Genomic DNA, 20983 nt, shown 5'->3' with positions numbered 1-20983 from the left:
CAAGATTCACAGAATTCTGCAGAGTCTTCGAAACATGTTTCGGATCGGAGTGTTTCGATTTGTATGACTTGGTACAATTTTATTTGGTTATTTTTGGAACCTTCTACTGTATACTTTGTATTTGGTTGTTGTAGAACTCTGAGAGTATCTCACATTCACATTGTGATCAGCCACGAAACTGGAGACATAGAATTTTCACAGTTAAAAAAATCGATTCTTCATGTTTTAGCCAAACATCCAAAGTTGTTTCTTCGTACGGTTAATAAGTTACTGTTACACAAAAAATTTAAGAGGATGCTGACCTATTTTTCTATGCAATAGTTGTACGACTCAATTGTCTACACTAAAATCTTATCAAGCGATTTTAAATAGAATTTTTTTTTTAAAGATGTAAATAAAAAATGTAGTTTTGTTTCTGATTTCTCGCATCTCCCGGGTGAAGAATACCACTCCATTTCCATTCAACACTTTTTAAATTAAATGTTTCTTGCTGGTAATTACAACCACTAACAGAGGTATTAGTAGCAACTGAGGTATGACGACTCATCTGAACAAACAGATGGCTAAAGTTATCTATCGGTGTGCCGTTAGTGTTTAATTTTACCTTGGTTAATTTTTTCTATAATTAAATATTCTTTAAAAGCTATTTCTATCTTCAATTCATACTTACCATAAAATGATTGGAGACTGATGAGAAAAATCAAGAATGATAATCCATCGGTTTTGTACATCATGCTTCGATATTGCACAATGATAAAGAACCGCAAAGTTTTACGTAATCACATATTTTTATCACGTACTATACCACTATGTTTCATGAACTTTATCTTTTTCGTAAATTTGATATTTTTGTTTCATAGCCACGAAATGGTCGATGGTCATACCGTAACTTTACAATCGATTTTATTTCACTTTGAGTTTAGGTTTTTTTTATTGAAATTTGATGAAAAACATTCTACGAGTACATTCGAAATGCAATCAACAAAGTAAGTACATTAAATCATTAATTACAGTGTACACATCCCTTCCGGAACACTTAAATAGCCTTTTCGATTCACCAAAAAAAAATCGAGTCATTTAGCTTGTCATCAATCACTGTTAACAACGTTCATACAAATTATATATAATTTATTTAGAATAAATTCTCGTATACTACCGCACTCAGCGTGATAAAGCAGACAATAAAAACATCCCTTCGACTTTCCATAAACATTCGCTATGATACAAAATAGTTACTTAAACTCACACTAATCTAATTAATTGTTGTGAGTGGTGACAGTTATCATTTAGGTCGGAAAAGGAAAATCTTGTTGATGGCTTGTATCAGACGATGGTGGTTTCATTATCACAAATTATAAGAACATTTTTTTGTAGCAAGAAAGAGTGGAAATTGATAGATGCCTGAGATGTCGTCAGTTAGAGCATTTCAAATTTCCTGATTCAATGTTGTGACATTTGTGGGACAATAATGTTGAGATTGTGACTTTGTGGATTGTCATAAATAGTTATTTGTAATCCAAGGAACAAAATAAAAAAAAAACGACAAGAGCGAAAGGTTAGAAACACAATGTGTATCGATAAAAAACATTTAGCGAAATGTGGTTGCTTTTGTTCAGTGAACAGTTCACTGATGTGGAAAATTTAGTTTTGCGTCGGTTCTGTAACAATTCACACAACTTTGTTGACAATGACCTTTTCATGCCTTGGGCATAAATTACGGAATTTTTCTCGTAAATTAGGCACTCAGCATGAAAAGTGGTATACGCGTCTGTTGTGGCGGTTTATTTTAGGCACTTTCGCTTGTCGCCCTCACTTCGTTCGGGCTACAACCCGCAAAATTGCCTAAAATATACCGTCCATAACAGATACGTAAATAACTATTCTCTTCAAATAATTTTGTTAAATATTTCTGGTTTGATGTTAGACGTGTGCAATTGAAACTTTCGGTTGTGTCGATATTTATAAATTCCTCTTTTTATCGATCAATTTATTGGTTTCTGCCAACTGGTGGCTACAGTTACAGTAACTTCTTTTTGTGACAAAAAGTAAAGTTTCCAGTATAACAGTGAAAGAAGACCCTTCATACGTCACTCAAATCATGCATGCAAAAATTCACTTTTCGCAACTTAATAAAAAGCACGGTTTTCGACACATATAGCATGTAAATAGAAATTTTCTCGTCTGTGTTGTCATTAGACGAAACTTAGGCTAACCTTAGTGCGATATACTTAGAAAAAAGTAAATGTATTAAAAATCGACAGGCGAGGTGGATCAAAAAAAATTTTGTGTCAATCACATTTCCCACAAAAAATGCCATTTTGGCAAGGCTTTTGAGTGGCTATCTTAAAATGCATTTTCACACCTAAAATTTTGAATCATTGAGTAATTAAATCAGAAAATGAATCAGTCTGGATCATGAGTTAGGCTTCAGGGAACAAGCGGTAGTCGTGCCGCGGAGTCATAGGTTTGCATGTAACTCAGGTCACATTTTGCTCTATTTTCATAATTCATTTTCATGCGGACTTATAGGAAATTTGTTTCGATTTTAATATTTACTTAGCCACGGCAAGTACATCACCATCAGCATTATCGAATCTGTAACTACTTTTAAACATATTTTCGCACAATTAGGAGAAATCTTTTACTTCATTGTCTTTAACATACATTTTGCTATAAAACACCACAATATCTAGAGCTCATCACTAACTCTTTTTGTCGCTGATAACAGCTTTTAGTGAAGTTTGTTACTATGACTATTGCATCATTGAATTTATATCTCAACCATTTGTAACGCATCGTCGAACAAATCTGTCTATGATTTCGAATCAGCGCGAGTCTCGTTAATCTATATTGTGAAAAAAGATCAAACCAATTAAGAAAGTGCTACAGGCCATTCCACGAATGAATGCTACTACCTAGTAGCAACGTTGGAACACACTCAGTCGATAAATTAGATGAAATTTATATTTTATCATTATAAAATATAAATTTCGTCTACCTAAAATGGCACCAATTCATGAATAAATAAGATGGAAATAATGTCTAGGACGAGCGGCCAGCCAGTGTAACCTTCCGTATCAGTGTATCGCCTACAAATTACGATTGCCCAATTGCCCACTCTCTTTTATAACGAAAGATATCAGGTAGTTAGACATTGCAAACAGAAAGCCTACGCAAATAAGACATTTAGATGAATATCTAACATGAAACTGATCCTATAAAAACATTAAAAATAAGAAATAGCTGTTTCGTATCAATAATAAATGTCCTCAACAAATATCAAGACATTTCGAGCAAGCACTTTCATTTCCTGAAGATAGATGGGGGAAAATAACCGAACGAAAACCCTTTGAATCTAACAAGCGTTGGTTTGGCTTATAACTCGTTACACTTAAAAGAATTGAAGGTAAATGTTTCATCTATTTGCACACAATTTTAGTCGCACGGATACATAAATAAACGGTTCGACAAGCACTTCTTCATGTCAATGAAAAAACATATTTTATCTCAATATTTATCCAGCAAATAATTTATTATTACGGGAATCAATCATAAATAAAATTTATGTGGTAATCCATTTTACAACATAAAAGCCAATAACCATCAATCACATCATCATAATAACTTTCAACAGTAGCCATATGGGAGGTGTATTAGAATAATTAACGGGGATACGGTAGTTTAGTGGACGAATTAATTTACTGTAACATAATTTTATTTATGCTTGTTGAATTGCTCGGTGTGGACTATACAGATTCGTTAGCCAGGCATGTCAACGCACATTTTAATATGAAACACGACACATTCGAGCTTTATGTATATTATTGTTGGTCAATATAAAGGCACGTAAAACAAGTTAGTTTTTCATTATCCACACACAGTTTATATGGCACGGACGAGGATATGTATCAATAAACCACAAACCTATTACATTGCATACTTTGTAACACCAATAATCCGAGTTGTTGGGGGATAACAAAAGAAGGAACTTTTTATGTCACCGAGAACGTATATTAAACTTTTCTATAAACAAACTGAACTCAACAAGCATTCCGAGCACATAAAGTACCAATATAAAGCACTATCACTGTACATTTCTCGAGCGAACTATCGTAGCATGTTATGCGGTGGAAAATTGAATATGGTCCATGCCCGTATCTATTCACATTGACGACTGATTAGAGAAGAGAAAATCTGGCATCGGTTACACTGTACGCGCAAATCTGCACAGGTTTGGTTTCGTACTTCCATGTGAAACAGAATCAGTGTCAAATGGAAAAAAATTGAAAAAGTATGCTCTTACGTTCCACCCCAGCTGCTGGTGTGGATACAGAGATGCGAAATTGCGCACCGAAATGAGATAAATATTTTCAATTTGTTCTCTGTGACAGTCTCTTTCGCCAAAACGAAATTGTTTTCTTTTGATTTTTCTTTTATGTTATTATTCTCCTTGCGTTAGTCCGTGTATTACGGTGGATGACTGTTTGTATAGTGTTTAGTTCATAAATGGTATTATATGCTTCGGCTTCAATGTGCTATACCGGCATACCCCACATTTATTTAGTATTATTACATCGAGTCGTACATGGTGTGATCAAAATGATTAGGACAATATCGGTAAAAAATGGATATAAAGAATAAAGAAATCGGAAATTAATGGTTTTTTTAGCGGGGGTCGTAAGGGAAACCGAAAATGCGCCATAGAATTTTAAGTAAAAGGAAAAATGTATTATAAAGAATAAACATGAATTTTGTTTTTCCCATCATCGTATGGATACGATTGGTGAAAGGGAATTACACGTACGTTGAGCCGATATTACACCAACAGAGTTTTGTGTTTGGGCGAATAAAATTTGATTAACAACAAGATTTCCCTTCATTTTCAGAGGTCGTTTCGTCTGTAGACATCACATGTTCATTTCTTACGGATCAGTAATATGAAATAGAATGTAGTTGTAGTGCTGTGGAAGTAATTGTGTTTTCTGCAGGGTTCTTTCAGGCAATAGTATTTTACATGACTAGGGATAAAAAGATGAAAAGTAGAGTTTTCGTGTGAAATTTGTTGATCCGAGGCGTAGCCGAGGTCAATAAACACATGAACACGAGACTTTTCATTTTATCCCGAGTTATGTAATGGATTTTACTTGCTGAGGGCATCGAAAGTAGTGCTTGAAACATGAAAAGTACGGTTTTCGACGCATGTAGTATGTAAAATATTAAGCTTTTTGTCGTCAAAATAATTTCGTTTTGATTTTGTATAAATAGAAGATAGAAACTTTTGGACAAGTAAGTGGTTTCCTATTTTCTTTATAGGTCCAAGAAGCTCAAAATACGCATGATATTAAAAATTTTCTATTTCGTGGTTTACTGGTTTTTTGTGAATTTTGCATGTGTTTTTATATGGAGAAATCAGAAACTCAAGTAAAAAAACACATAAACAGAAAATGTGTCGGTTTTCAAAATTCCGTGTGTGTATTTGGTATCAGTATTAGTTACTTTTCGTGACATGGCTCATTATATTATATAAGTCTAGCTACATTTCAAAAACATTCCTGAAAAAAACTTCTTCTTCCTCTTCCTCTTCTTTTTCAGCCTTTTCTATCCACTGCTGGACGTAGGCCTCCCTAATTCTCTTCCATTCCGAACGATCCGTTGCCAATTTGTGCCTGTAATTCTCTTTATACCATTATTCCAACTCTGGTGGTCTACCTCTAGGTCGTGTTTTAGGTGGTCTCCAGTTTATGATCTTTTTTCTCCATATGTGAGCACGGAAAGGACATACGTATCGAACACTTTACGTTTCAGACTATTGTTCATTTTGCTTTTGAAAATTAGCCTGAGTTTTCCGAACGCTGCCCATGACCAATTCTACGTTTTATTTCTGCAGTTTGGTTTGGTTGTCCAGACCCAACTTCAATTTGTGACCTAGGTACACCTAGCTGTCGACTAGTTCAATGACAGTATCACCAATTTTAATGTCTCTGTCATCGTCAATGTTTGTCATGTTTTTCGTTTTCGACAAATTCATCTTGAGGTCGACTTTGCTTGACTCCTCATTCAACTGTTGCAACATAATCTGCTTCTGATCTAGATCACATCTACCTATCGCGAACATCGTCGTGCTTTTAGGGAGCTTTATACACGACATAGCGTTTTTATAGACATATCGAATTGTGTTGGAATATCTTGAGTCTACTCTGCATTCGTCTAATGAGTCCAATATCGAAACTTCAAATGAACTTAATTTCAGTTGACAGCTAAGTGCATATATATAAGACGACAGAGCAAAATTCTAAGGCGATTATAGTTACTTATACCACCGCCCGAACCTCTAAAACATTTAATTTCTGAGAAATCGAAGAAGAAAACGTAATAGAAGTTTTCTTGAAGTTCAGAAGTTTAGTTATACATATTTTGGAGTTCTAAAAACTATTCATCATAAAATAGTTCAATTATATTAGATAGATGGTGTCTTGAATATTGAATTTATTTCAATAAAAGCGGATACCGCAATAATTCGAACTTATGCTCTACAGTTAAAACATAAATGATTCTGTGATGAATGTTAATTGATGAGGCAGGTACAATGTATTGTTGGTTTCGCTAATTAAATAAATATAGCCTACACAAACAGGTTTACCGAGGAGAGAAATAGGAAAATATAAAATTAAACAAGAGCAAAATTTTGCGGCCAGAGGTGAACACAACATTTTTCATGTGTACTTGGTGTACTTGGCAAAGTGACAATTTAAAGTAGGATAAGCATAAAGTGGGTGAGCCAAAGGGTCTCAGCACCCTGGTCTCTAGTAGGCCTGTTATGCATAAAGTATACAGTCAAAACAAGTACATAATCAGCCGAGTAAAGGAATTGGTGTGGATTATCTATCATTATTTCACAGTTAGCGAAAAAAGTTACAGAAAGTCCATACATTTTCTGTCAAAATTTTATTTCACGGTTACTTAGCTTCAAGCGAGAAAATGCTATCTTCGCCGTGCGGGAAAGAAAGAGACGAGAAAATAGAAATTTTCTCCACTGAATTGTCATCAGACCAAACGTCAATAAAATCAAGGCTGTATACTTCGGGAGGTCACGCAGATCGCCATTTTATTAGATACGCGGGAACACACCTTTTCCATACAAAGAAATTCACCAAAATTGAATTTGTATGGCGTGGTGATTTTTTTGTATGAAACGTGGTGTGTAACCCGCGTATCTGCATCTGCGTGACCTCCCCAAAGTATACAGCCTTGAACAAAATGCCATTTTGTCATAATGCTTTGTGTGAAGAATAGTTATTTGTTCACAGTTGAAAAAAAGGTTGGAAATTGCAGTTCGAGTGTGCTTGGAATTTATTATTTCTCTCAGAGGTGAACACAACGTTTTTCATGTGTGCACGGGGTGAATAACCGTTTTCTCCACGAAACGAAAGCATCAATTCACCATTTTTAAAGTGACAGTTCAAATGAGAAAGGTTCTATTTTCTCCCCACGGAAAAATCCCTTATTTTCATAAAAATCATATATTTTGCGCTGGTTTGAAGATTACCTGTTGCAGACACTTATTTTTCGTCAGTGCAAAACACACTTTCCACTCAGCCTATCGTTGCAGATTGAGCTTTAAAGTGGAAATTATGATTTATGAAATTATGTCATGTTTTACATCGTATTTAACCACCACAGACATCGTTAATCTAGATATGTATCATACACATACATACAGCGATCATCCACAAAGTAATTACATACAGCTTTACACGAGCTGTATACAAGTGAAATTCGCAATTGCAGCATTCAAACATTTACATTAACATAAGACCTAAGTGCATAAACAAAGATGTACCGCACATTTCGATTTATATGAGTATTACACACTCGTACGTCATTAGAGAGACAAAATAACGTGATTAACATGTTCCTATTGGCTCGTTTCGTAAAACTTTAAAGTGTCTTTCCAAGTGTACCTATACACGAAAATACCAACTTAGAAATATTTCTATGAGAGGAAAATGGATAGACAGTAATTCTTGCCTCGTTATATACTTGTTTGAAAATCCCTCAAGAGCCGAGCTATTGAAAATGTGTATGGAGAAACTGGTAATATTACGGCATTATTTATGGGACGGATTTGGTGGAAAATCGTCTAAACTTTTTTTGCACAAAAATAAGAGATAGAAAATTTGAAAATAAGTTCTGATCATACACGAGACTGAGCTTTTAAATGAAAAACGGAATTTTTTATGATGAAAGCTGTACTGTGAATTTAAACAGATTATTGATTTTGTTTTTAGATTCGTTCAAATAATTTAAAATTCTGGCAGTTGACTCGACTTCCTGCAAAGCTATTTGGCGATAATTGTTTAATAAATTCATCCATACACATTTTCAATATCTGCCTCTTATCTACGACATACACACTAGTGGATATCAGGGCAAAATTACGATTACAAATTATTTCCGCTGGATCTTTTTTTCGAAGGGGCATCATGTTCTATACATTTTGTAGAACAACATTTCTGAAATTACGTTCATTTAGGCATCCCGCAACATAAATCTTTTTTCCATATAATTCGACAAACCAATTATTTGTTTACTTTCCTCAATTTTGTAATCATTGTACAAAGCCGTATGTAACTAGAAGCCAAATGAAATTAAATGTTCAAAGTTCAAAAAAAACATTTAATTTTTCTAAACGTAGGTACGATGTATTAACTCAGAGTAACAAATGGGAGAATATTTTAAAAGGAAATTTATAGAAAATTAACGCAGTGATTACAAAAATTATTCGATTCGACGTTTTTTGTACATAGACAATGTAGATTTTTTTGTATTTGGGACTCGTTTCCGATGGTCTTCAATGACCTGAATCGACTGTTGCTTCTTAGATTCGTTTGTTGTTAAATTCTCGTTAAAATCAGTCATCAATTTGAGCGTCCGCTCTGCAGTATCGTTTACAACGTGAATCGCGTCGACTGTTTTCTTCGCTGCCTTGTATTCATCCAAATTTTTCCATTCGCTCACGTCGTTTTTGAACATGAAAGCGATGTCCAGCTGAAGACTTCTTAATGCCATCATAGATGAAGTACCAACAAGGTCATCCAAGTTTTTTTTGAATATCTTAGTGGAATCAATTAATCTTGGACACCTTTCTACCCACTCGTTGTTATCCAAAACTTTCATCTTGTCGAACATTCGACATTTGATGGTATCTGGAACTTTGTCTGAAAATAGTGACAAAACCACAAGCTCGGACCCCAGATACCAAAGGTGATCACTAAATTTTCCGATAGCATGAGTCGAAATAACATTGTGGATTTTTGAATACAACTTCAAATCATTCATTAGCAGCAAATCGTTATGAGGTGCATCGCTTGCAATGCTGCACTTGATCCAATTTTTCACATAAACGAGGCATATAAAAATGGATATATCTTCAAGGTTCTTTATTTCTGCACTCGAAAAGCTGAGTTGATCCCGAAATAGATACATTTTCATCACATAGATTATCTTAGCCATCCATCGTGAATGACTGCAGGCATGGGGTATGTGAAATTTATAATTTGGCAACTCCTTTCCCAAAACAATCAGACACAACTCAAGCATTTCAAGGTAGTCACCTTTTAGAGCGGCTTTTCTTTCTGTTGATGCAAATATTTTCTCGACGTATTCGATCGTATTTTTTCTCAGTTTGGCAATATATGTCTTCCCCTTGAAAAGATTCAGGTCCAGTGGCTGTAAATTATGTGAAAAATGTGGTTAACAACTGAATCTGATAATTCTACTAGTTTTAAAAAAATGTGAAGCAAAATCTAGAATCTCAAAACATTTATGTTTATGATTTACTATAAATTATCGTGTGAATTTTGATGACATTTATTTACCTTGAATGCTTTTTGATCGACAAGATGCCAATCGCGTTTAAACGACTCGAACATTTCGGGACTACCGGATTTTGTTTCGCCAAACAAAGCTATAAAAATAGCTCCTATGATTAACTCGAATACGTGATGTCGGCACGCCAAATACAAAATATTTCTTTTCAACAAATTTTGGAATAATATTACGGAACCGTTATGTATTCCAGTGTTGGATGCTGTGGTATCCGTACAAATACCAATAAGCCGATCCAAAAGTGTCCATTCGTTGATATGCATGTAAACAGTGTCTGATATTACCAGACCAGTTTCATTGTTCATTTTTGCTATTGTAATGATTTTTTGAACGTCCACACCGCTTACAACAACCGCTAGTCTGTCAACTTTTTTATTTCGTAGAGTAAGATCGTCGTTAGTTGAGTCACGTAATTTTTTTCCGTCCCAGTGAACGACCAAATTCGTTGATAAAGATGACAAAAACTCCTCTTTCACAACAGTTACGATTTGATCTCGGTGTTCTTCTCTCCGTCTGTAACACGTCGAAGTTGACAAGACACAGTCATTGATTTCTTCACCAACAGCTCCAGCAATTGCCGCGCATATCATTGAGAATTTTGGACTTGTAATTCCGGCTCGATCGAGAGTAGATGAAACGTCTGGGCTGTTTATAATTTTGTGAATGATGCCAGGCTCTTTTATCGCTGATCCACATAATTTTGACTTCTGATAATTTGTTAGAGTGATTTCAAAATCCGGATCAGAATCAATTTCTTTGATTCTGTCATCGTCAGAATCGTCGGTCTGTAACAAACAGGTCCTTTGGTACACATCATTGTCAGCAGACTTTGGATCTGGATCATTGTTTGCAGTTATTGGAGTCGTATCTCGTAAGTCCAAAGATTTCGGTTCAGCCACCTTCACTTTCTCATTCTCTTTGCGATGAAGATGATAGTTGATTTTCGGTGCAATTTCGAAGAATTCATCCAACAATTTTACATATTTTTGCTCATTGTGTCTTTGTGTCGGTGTGTTACGGTGCATACTTTTTTTGTATGAATCGTATTTGTCAATAAGAGTATTAATTTTTCGTACTATGTCCTGATGTGCAATGACATCCAACTCCAATCGTTTTGAATGATCAATTAGGTCTTTCGCAACATGGTCAACACTCAGTTTTTTTGCAGTCTTTAAAATCAAACGATAATTAAAATAAACACGCATCACTTCCCGAACAGTTGGAATTCCTTCAGGAAGATTTCCATTTTTGAGCAGATTTGAAAAATCAAAATTACCGGTGCAATAATTATGCAATAATGTGGTATGAGTTTTATCTGTTTTTTGTGCTATATTCTTTGAAAGATTCCAGCAAGCGCCTGCTTAATAGTTTTTGTTACCAGCTATATGTAAATAGTGCATAGTAGTATGCATTACAGTCATATTACAACCTTTAGAATAAATTATCAATCGAAGTTAGCTGCCTAAGGAAGCATTATCATAAAATAATCCCCAAGATGTTTAACATAATAACATAATAAGCATATGCCATGTATGTAGATATTAATGTTTGTTTTTAAAAGAATCAAAGCGATTACAATTGATTCGTACAGAAAATAATGATATAATTCGGCATGCATTCATAGACGGCTTCGTATGTGTTGCCAAAATTAATAAAAATGTTTGTTATTGTAAGGTCTTCAAAAATCTGTATGAAAAAAAAAAATTGTTGCGGGATGCCTAAATGAACGTAATTTCAGAAATGTTGTTCTACAAAATGTATAGAATATGATGTCGCTTCGAAAAAAAGATCCAGCGTAAATAATTTGTAATCATAATTTTGCCCTGATATCCACTAATACACACCGTGAACGGAATGTCTCTAGTGCACGGGCTTTTTTAAGCGTGTATTTTACACAGTGTGTGTAAAAACTTTTTGAAAGTGTGTATTTTACACACTTTTTTGTTAGTAGTAAAAGTGTGTAAAATTACACACTATGCCTAATAAAAAATTTAAAAAATCGACTCATTGCCAAAAAAACTGAGGCTTCATTCCAAACGAAGCTTTATGAGCTTAATCCATTTAACTGATAATTAATATTTTTTAATTTCAAATGAGACACTCGAACCTTACTTCGCTCTTTTAATATTTTCTGTACATTACTGCAAGTCTTTTCGAAAGAATAAAGATAAAATTGAACAATTGGGTAGATCTAAGAGTAAAAAAGTATCCAGACCCAGACGCTGAATACATCGAAGAAATCATCATCGTCCGAAGACGAAAAAGTGGAACAAGCCGTTCCAATTCGCAAACAGGTTCTTAGCGCATTGTGTGAGTGCTCTATTTGTGAAAAGCAACGAAAGATAAAAGCGAAGCCACGTTCGACGCTGAATTTGTGATTTCAAGTACATAGTAAGGAGTAAATTTGGAACTGCGTTAAATGTGTAATAATTATACACTTTTCAGTCTACGAGTGTGTAATCATTACACATTTTACTCTAAAAAATGAAAAAGTGTGTAATTGCAAAAAGGTATTATACACACTTTTTCGAAAAGTAAGAGTCTAGGAATTGATAGAAAAAAAGTGTGTAAAAACTCAAAAAGCTTAAAGACGCCCGTGCTCTAGTGTCGATGAAAAAACACTAAACTAAATCGAACTTACTTTTTTAAGTCGTCAATTTCACTTGTTTTGTAGGTAATTGGCTAATGGTACTTTATAAATCAAACTTCACTGTCCAGCTGATGAAGCAATAGTTCTCAGGCCCGGACGCGCATCGCCTGATTCCCTTTTTTTAATTTTTGTATGAAAGTTAATTGTTTGCATATGTCGGTTGGTGGTTCCCAGTTCGGCCCTGATAGTATTTTATACTACTAGAACTGTAAAACGTATTTTATGTACAAGAAATGGACCATTTCGAGATGCAGCAGTTGAGACATCGAATTTTAAGAAGAATTGGTAAGAGTCTCAGATCCAGGTGTGAGCAAGCTCGTCGTCCTCGTCTTGGACCATTTACACCACATCGGGATATCATTTTCCAAATATAATAGCAAAAACAGCTAATACATCAATCTATCTGCGGTAGATATGCTTGACAAATTTGAAAAATTTAACATTGCCGAAATTTTGTGACCCAATTTCCTAAAGTCAGTTCTAATCAAGGAATAATCCAATTAAATAAAATTTTATGAGTGAGAGCGAGTGGTGAACAGATCAGCACATTTCAAAACACATTAACCGATTACGTTCATTTTTCCTTGCCATATTTCTCCTTTTTTTCTTTCTTTTTATGCAACTATTTATAGACAATGTACATGCATATCGACAAGAAAAATTGTCATTCTGCGTCTGTCTGATATGCAGCCTATAGAAAAAAAATGTATCCCACAAGTACTGCACATCATCAACACATCACAATTTCGTCTGCACCCCAGAGATTCGTTATTTTCGTTCAATTTGAAGGACATTTTTGCTGTTGAAGTATTTCGAAAGTCTATTTAAGTTTGACGCGCAAAATTTTCTGCTTAGTCGTGATTTGTCTCTATTTGGACTTGGATGGAAAGTGAAATATAGAGACTTGGAGGTTGAACAATCAAAGTTAATTTGCATTTAAAGACTTTGTGAATTCTTTCGTTGGATATGTTAAATTTCAGTTCTTCTAGAATAGGATGATTTCTGCAAGAAACACACGATCAACTAAAAGATTTTCAGTGAAAATGTGATGTGCTTTTAAAAAAATGCTAGGCAAATGACGGTTTTCTCTTAGTGATAAAGGGACAAAACTGACAACATCTTAATTATACCGAAAATTTTTACTTCAATTGAAATTAATTTACGATTTCACAAATAGACTGGTAAGTAGAAAGAAATTTGCCAATTCTTTTTTTTTTGACAACAATGTACCGAAAGTTTAACTTCAAATCAGTAACAAATTATCCAGTTTGTACAGAATGAATCGAATTTCTTTATATTGGAAATTGGATCAGTTACAAATAAATCTTTTTCGGTCATCGCTCTTCACAATTTCTTTGTGTGTATAACGTTTTGCAATTTCACTAAAAGTCGTTGAAAGAATCAAAATGTACACGCAGGGAATTTTGAAAACTGAAAACTGAAAATTTAAAAATAAAAAAACCGGGAAAGTTTCTTTCGAGATAAATTTTAAAATATGTAGAACGCATAAAAAAATCGAATGTAAATTGGCTATGTCCAGTCAGAATTTCTAAATCTAACCATATCGAAAACAACGCTCAACTCTCGGCTCCACTTAAGCTTTGCACTTTTGTTACTTTTTGTTTAACTTCAAATTAATCATTACAGTACAAAGCTCTTGATGAATACTTTGGCAAGAAAAATTATTCCTTGAGCATGAAGTGGTTTTATTCTTGTCTGTCTATTTATTGCCTTTATGTGTGTAGTTCCAAAGACTGTGACCAACACGTCGGAATTTTTTATGTATGTGACAGTAAAGAAAAAAAAAAACGGTTTTCTAGCCACAAGTTTGAAATAGTTATTTCCACAAGAACTTCGTTGAACAAATGAAAATCTAAAATTTTCTAAACAAGAATGAAATACTAAAATGAAAAATTTAGATTTTTATTTGTTAAACAAATTTTGTGTGGAATCATTTAGAAATCAGAAAACATGTCGAATTTCACTTTTCTCTCCCTGTAGTGGTAAAAGTAAGAAATTTCAGTTCGAGGATGTTGTCGTCCGAGGAAATGTTTTCTTTTGTTTCGAGTTTTGGCAACGAAGGCATCTGAAGTTTTCAGCTACTTTGTGAAAAATGCAATAAACTTTCGGTGCCTATTTTCCAGACTTATAATTAATTTCGAGAATTTTGAAGAATTTCAAAAACTAATCGAAAATGGACCTTTCCCCAAGCCTGTGTAAAATTATTGAAGGTCTAAAAATATTTTTAATTGGATTTTTCCAGAAAAAACTATTTTGTGTAGAGTGTTAATGGCAAAACCATTATCTTATAGAACGTGGCACGTTTTTGGCGACTTCCTTACGAAAATAAAAGATTGAAGGCAAATAATGATAATCAACCGCAAACAATTAAATTGTCAGTAAAAACTAAAATAATTCAAAAATTAGAAAATTATATTTTTATCATAGAGATTGAGAAATGGAAATAATGATCAAAAAAAAAATTCAGATTTCCGCTACTCTCGTGTAATGACATGAAAAAACTCATTACTCAAAGCTCATCATTATATGAATTTCTGACACAAATATTACGTAACTCTGTGTCACGAACCTATTCTCCGTAGAGTAGATTGAATGCATCTGAAAGAGATGTTAAATTGGATCAAAGTGATTGAACAGGATTATTATGGCGTCACAAGATGCTTTTCCATGCTGCAAACACTTCGTTACATTTTATGTGAAAAGCAACTAAGAAATCCTGTTGTACAATGTTAATGTGCACAGTGTATGCTCGTTGTACTTAAAATAATTATTGTTATGGTCGGTCATTTCAGAACATACTTCAATGCTGAAAAAACAAAGAATAATTCTTTGATCTTAAAACAATATGCTACACAGAAATTGAGCTCTGAGATAGGTCGATGTCTAATGTATATATGCTATTATGTCTGTAGAAAATTTACCATATTATATACAGTACTATGTTCTCGTCGACTAATGATACCCGAAGCGACTATGACTATAACGCTGAACACATAATACCTCTCATATTCACGAATTGAATGCAATGCACGCAAATATTATAATGACAGGAAAATCATTAAGGACTCTATCGTCTCATCTTGCTCTTGTAAAACGAACTACTGCAACAAACTGAAATTTGCTGATGTTGGCTTATTTCTTTGCAGAATTTTCATCCTCTTCAATGAATCGACCCTTCAAATAATCTGGGGCATTATTCTTTACTATTTAAGTTATATATAATGCAGTTCAGCATACAAATACATACATATAACGGATGTTAGTGGATGATGGATGTGTGATTTAAGCTAAGATATTGTGCGTAAAGAGGAGTATTTTATGTATACGCATTGATATTCACAGAGTATGTACGCACAACAACTATACGATTTCTTTGCCATAAAATATCTCAACAAACGTTTCAAACGCTCGAATAGGAAAAAAAAGCATACAAGAAACCCGTCTAATCGAGAAAAAATACCGTGCCATTAAAATGGTTGCCATCATAACTCATTTTAATCGACTTATTTTCATCCCATGAACACTTTTGTGACTTTGAGAACCTTTAAGATGTTTGTATGAAGAATGACCGATTTGCCTTGAGATGGAAATTGTAAAAGATTTGGTTTTTCTTGTGAAGGTCGAAAAAAAGGTAATGATGATGTAACGGTGCTATATTGTGAAAAGTATAACAATAGACAAGTGATTGTTCCTTAAATCATACTTTCAAATCTCAACTATGCACTGGCAGAACTGTACCACAGAATTAGTGCTTTGAAGTGTAGTAATCACCACACGTTACTGCCGTAATTAACGAACTTTATCATTCAAAAAAATACAAATTCTGAATACAGTAAAAATATTTCACTTGCAGCAAGAGTTTAGCCTAAGAACGGCTTTTCAACTTAGTGTGTTAGCGAGAAGGCGATAGGAATGCTTGACAAAACCTTTTCTAATACTTGACTTGACTTAACTTAAAAACTAAAGACTACAACTGACAGACTTAATTATACAAACCGGAGGATTAACTGGTGAGAGGACGGGGGGAGGTGGCTTCACGGCATCGTGAAATGAGCGACTAGCACGATTACTACGAGATACAATAAAAATAGACTAGAACTACTGCCGTAATTTGCATGAGCGACTTCGTGAAAAACTTAAATAAAAGAATTCTATCATTTGGTGATATCGAAAAAATTCGATTTTATACCACAAAAAGTTTAGTTTTCATTTCAAATAGGCTAAGCTTTCACAAAGTGAATCCCGAGGTCGAAACAGCGTCTGACTTCGTATTTTTCACTTAACGTGAATTCCATGGGTAAGGGAAGAGGTTGATACTCTGTTCGTTTAATTTCGATGAATGAAGAACGGAGTTTGTTGTTTTAATGTCTCAGTGGAAATCCCGCCATTAAATGAGAAAAGGAGTTTGTTTGTTTTTGGTGTCTCAGTGAAAAGCCCCGAATAAAGTGAAAAAGGAGTATGTTCTTTTGGTTTTACATATTAGATAGCGCCACTCCTGGAATTAATTAATTTTCCAGCTAGAATAAAGTTTTGTACCACCGGCATATTGAAGGAATTCCCCTAATAATTAAATCTGTTATTTTATTTTAAATTTACAATTTTCTACTTTTTTAGATCCGTTATGATTCCTGATCTGTTCCTTTTTTTCTCAATCACACTTTGGATGGGAGAAACCATAGTTGCAGGAGAGCATTTTCAGTAAGTTGTTTTTATAGTGTCGTCCATTAAGCTATCCACCATCTTTTACATCAAATGCTAGATTAATATAGTTTAGCAATATAATGAGGCAAAAACGAACTCATGTAAGGGTAATGTGCTCCATTAATCGTGTATAGCAATTTTTATGTCCCACTTTCAATTTTTCTTTGTAACGTAGACGTCGCATATTGCAATTATATTCAATAGAATGTTACTCTAATGTATATACGACATAGATACAAACTTTTTACGTCATAATCCGCTAATTTTTAACCATTAGAAAAACGTAAAATCAATACCAAACATCTTCACCGCCTCTTATAAGCCATTAAGTAGAGAATAAAATGCTTGAACCACTTGAACTATAACGGTGACATTTCAACCTACAAAACTTACACAATTTTATTAAATCTTTTTTAAGAACGCCCCGTGACTTACGGTGAGTTTTTCATTGCATAAAATATGACGACAGCTCTCGTTACATTTATTATTATGGAGTGAAAAATATCCTGCTAAACTTCATACCGTATCACTTCGATCTAAATTATAACACCAAAGTCTTTGTGTGTGCACGTTTTTAGTATTATAACGATGCGATACGATTGACGTGGATATGATTATGTGAAAGTCAAACAAATTAATTTTCCTTTTAGAACTGGTCTTTCATTTAGACAATTATTACCGGAGGATACCTCACAATATGACAAGATGAGACCTCCAAAAAAAGAAGGACAGCCGACCATAGTTTATTTTCACGTTACGGTTATGGGTCTAGATTCGATAGACGAAACAAGCATGGTAAGTGAGAGTTGGACGCAGTAAGTAAGGTAAAAAGGTATCACATCGCGCACAGGTGCGTTTTAAATTCGAATATTGAAGCCATTTGAACTTGAAACGCTCTTACCATTTACACATTGTACTTCGGAAAAGCTACCGGCGACGTGCCATTAAATCATTTTTCTCCTATAAACGTATTGTCGTTTAATTGATATGACGAACATATATTTCTGTTGTTAGACCTACGCAGCTGATATATTTTTCGCTCAAACTTGGAAAGATCATAGACTGAGATTGCCAGAAAATATGACCCAAGAATATCGCTTGCTCGAAGTGGATTGGCTGAAAAATATGTGGAGACCAGACTCATTTTTCAAAAATGCCAAATCAGTCACTTTTCAAACTATGACCATTCCGAATCACTACATGTGGTTGTACAAGGATAAAACGATACTCTACATGGTAAAGCTAACATTGAGACTATCATGCGCAATGAATTTCGCAATTTATCCACATGACACGCAAGAATGCAAATTACAAATGGAAAGTTGTAAGTTGAAAATCGAAAATGATTTTGTCGTCCTTGTTTTGAGCGGTAAAAAAATTTCAGTGTCGCATACAACTGATGATATGATATTTCAATGGGATCCTGAGGTACCTTTAGTTGTGGACGAGCATATAGAACTTCCACAACTAGCATTGGTGCAAAATCACACGGCTGACTGTACTCAAGTGTATTCAACGGGTAATACAAACTGTTACAGGGACCAAATTAAACTTTTGGACTTTAATTTGACAATTTGATGTTAATGAATTGTTGTTTCACTTATGACTCATTTGAGTTAAATTGACTGTTTAATGTCAACTATTACAGGTAATTTTACGTGTCTCGAAGTGATATTTGTTCTGAAAAGACGATTAGGATACTATCTGTTTCACACTTACATTCCCACTTGTTTGATAGTCATAATGTCGGTACGTGTGTATCCTCTCATACTTAATTTTTTAGTAGAAGTCTTAGTTTTATTGTTGCAGTGGGTGAGTTTTTGGATCAAGCCTGAAGCTGCTCCGGCCAGAGTGACGCTAGGGGTGACATCGCTTTTGACTCTCTCCACACAACATGCAAAATCACAGGCATCATTGCCTCCAGTATCTTATCTAAAGGCAGTCGATGCTTTTATGTCAGTTTGTACCATGTAAGATTTTTATTCCTCAGCAATAGAGAGGACGCAGCTGTTATCAATATATCTATTCACTCCACAGTTTCGTGTTCATGGCTCTAATGGAATATTGTTTGGTCAACATTGTGCTCGGTGATACAGCATTACCAAAACCAATTCCTCTGCCGCCACCGCCCGAACCACCAAAACCGGAGAAACCTTTCGACTATGCGCCTCCGAAGGTAATATTTTCGTACTTTCACCCGAAACATAGCCTTAGCTTTCTTAAATCGGCACAATTTTCAAATTCAGTGTTTACAGAATGGACGACGCAGTCGATGCAGCCAGGACAGTTGTAACGAAGTACCATGGGTTCAACGACAAGATACACTGATTTTACATCCAGCGCCATTACCGCCAGAGCCGCCGAAACCGAAATTGACTCCAGCTCAGCAGAGATTACGTCGTGCCATTCTGATTGATCGATTTTCTCGAGGTTTTTTCCCATTCTTATTCGCGCTCTTAAATAGCATTTACTGGATTTTATTTTATGAATACCTGTAAAATGGTCTAGCTTTCATATTTCCATAGTAAAAATTAATCTTAAAAAATATTCAAAGAGCGGAAGAGATTCAAAATAATTTTAAAAAATTCATCTGTTTAATGTCAGTAGTTTGAAAGAGAAAAAACAACAGCAACAACAATTATAGAGAAGTGATGACTTAACTTTAATGAATAATATTTAGGCCAAGCCACGTTGTTAGAGTAATTGAAAAACAAAATACTTACAAGGTGTGATCGACCTTCTGGAGAGCGAAAGACACCAATCTACGAGAAATAAAATTTTACGAGCTATTGATTAGAACACAAAAAACGATTTTTTGGAAAGGTCCATTTCGAAAATTTTCAGTAATCTGACTTACTTCTGATGCATTTGTAACCTAGTCACTTTGAATTGCTAAAAGTGAGAGTGAGATAACAATAAATCGAGTCGTTTGAAGGCAAATACCGAATTTAAAATATTTTTTTAATTCCTAAATTAGAGAATTAAGAATTTTCGAAAATTTTTAAACTCCTAAAGATTCCTTAAAATCTTTAAAAATTACCAAAAATCCTAAATTAATGAGTTTTCAGAATTTTTAAAAATTTTAAATTTGAATCGAAAATTTCCCTAAACTTCTTAAATTTCCGAAAAAAATTGTTTTAACAGACATAGTGGGAGAAGGATAGACACGTTCCAAGAATGGCACAATTGAAGCGACTGTGAAGAGGTTTAAAAAATCTGTGGACATTTAGAGTTTTTTGTAGATATGTTTCATTCGCGTCGCAGAATATCTACCACACCTTCTATTCACATAGCAATAAGAGCAATTCAAAGGGAATTAACATTATATTGATGCAATCAATGAACAATCAACCGCAAAAATAAGAGTCGCAATCATTTGATAGTCTGCTGGTTATAATCGTTCTGATGATGATGCAAAATATTATTATTAAATATCTAACTACTTGATTCAACGTAACAATTAAAAAATTAAAAAATTAAAAAGTTTGTCTCATAACAAAGGTTTTTTTATTTATGGTTTTGGTACAGCAAGTTGCACTCGAATATTGTAACGAGGCATGTGAGTTATCTGGTTGCACTACCCATAGAGAAGCAGATGATCTCAAATAACACACAATAAACATTACATGAAATTTTGGATAAATATTCTAGTTGTTGATGTGTTGTTCATTTTGTGACAAGAAAACCATTCTCATCTTCACCAAAAAGACATCTTATGATATT

At 34.2% G+C, this 20983-nt stretch overlaps 2 protein-coding genes across 4 annotated transcripts in view; one reads left to right on the top strand and one right to left on the bottom strand.

Moving 5' to 3' along the window:
- The window catches only part of LOC119076237 (zwei Ig domain protein zig-8-like), a 34264-nt gene extending 30088 nt beyond the window's left edge, over positions 1 to 4176 (bottom strand). Inside the window, exons 1-2 of one of the 2 annotated variants that reach the window (XM_037182898.1) lie at positions 3925 to 4176; positions 671 to 1095 (exon numbers count right to left, since the gene is read on the bottom strand). In XM_037182898.1, the coding sequence (XP_037038793.1) occupies positions 671 to 734 (64 nt within the window). In that variant the 5' untranslated portion in view covers positions 735 to 1095; positions 3925 to 4176. Of the gene's footprint in view, positions 1 to 670; positions 1217 to 3924 lie in introns of both variants that reach the window. The other variant, XM_037182897.1, reaches the window with a different exon arrangement.
- A 9229-nt stretch (positions 4177 to 13405) lies between these two features.
- On the top strand, positions 13406 to 20265 carry LOC119076236 (glycine receptor subunit alpha-3). Of its 2 annotated transcripts, none has more exons than XM_037182896.1 (9): positions 13406 to 13719; positions 17174 to 17257; positions 17911 to 18055; positions 18275 to 18584; positions 18645 to 18779; positions 18909 to 19009; positions 19070 to 19230; positions 19298 to 19436; positions 19516 to 20265. In XM_037182896.1, exons 2-9 carry the CDS (start codon positions 17181 to 17183, stop codon positions 19756 to 19758), a joined length of 1311 nt encoding a protein of 436 aa, XP_037038791.1. In that variant the 5' UTR covers positions 13406 to 13719; positions 17174 to 17180; the 3' UTR covers positions 19759 to 20265. The 2 variants fall into 2 exon arrangements, with proteins under 2 accessions (XP_037038791.1, XP_037038790.1); XM_037182895.1 differs by having other exon boundaries at positions 19507 to 20265.
- The last annotated feature ends 718 nt before the right edge of the window (positions 20266 to 20983 follow it).

Source organism: Bradysia coprophila, unplaced genomic scaffold (assembly GCF_014529535.1).
Source record: "Bradysia coprophila strain Holo2 unplaced genomic scaffold, BU_Bcop_v1 contig_232, whole genome shotgun sequence".
Lineage (NCBI taxonomy): Eukaryota > Metazoa > Arthropoda > Insecta > Diptera > Sciaridae > Bradysia > Bradysia coprophila.
This window is presented reverse-complemented; position numbering and strand designations above follow the sequence as displayed.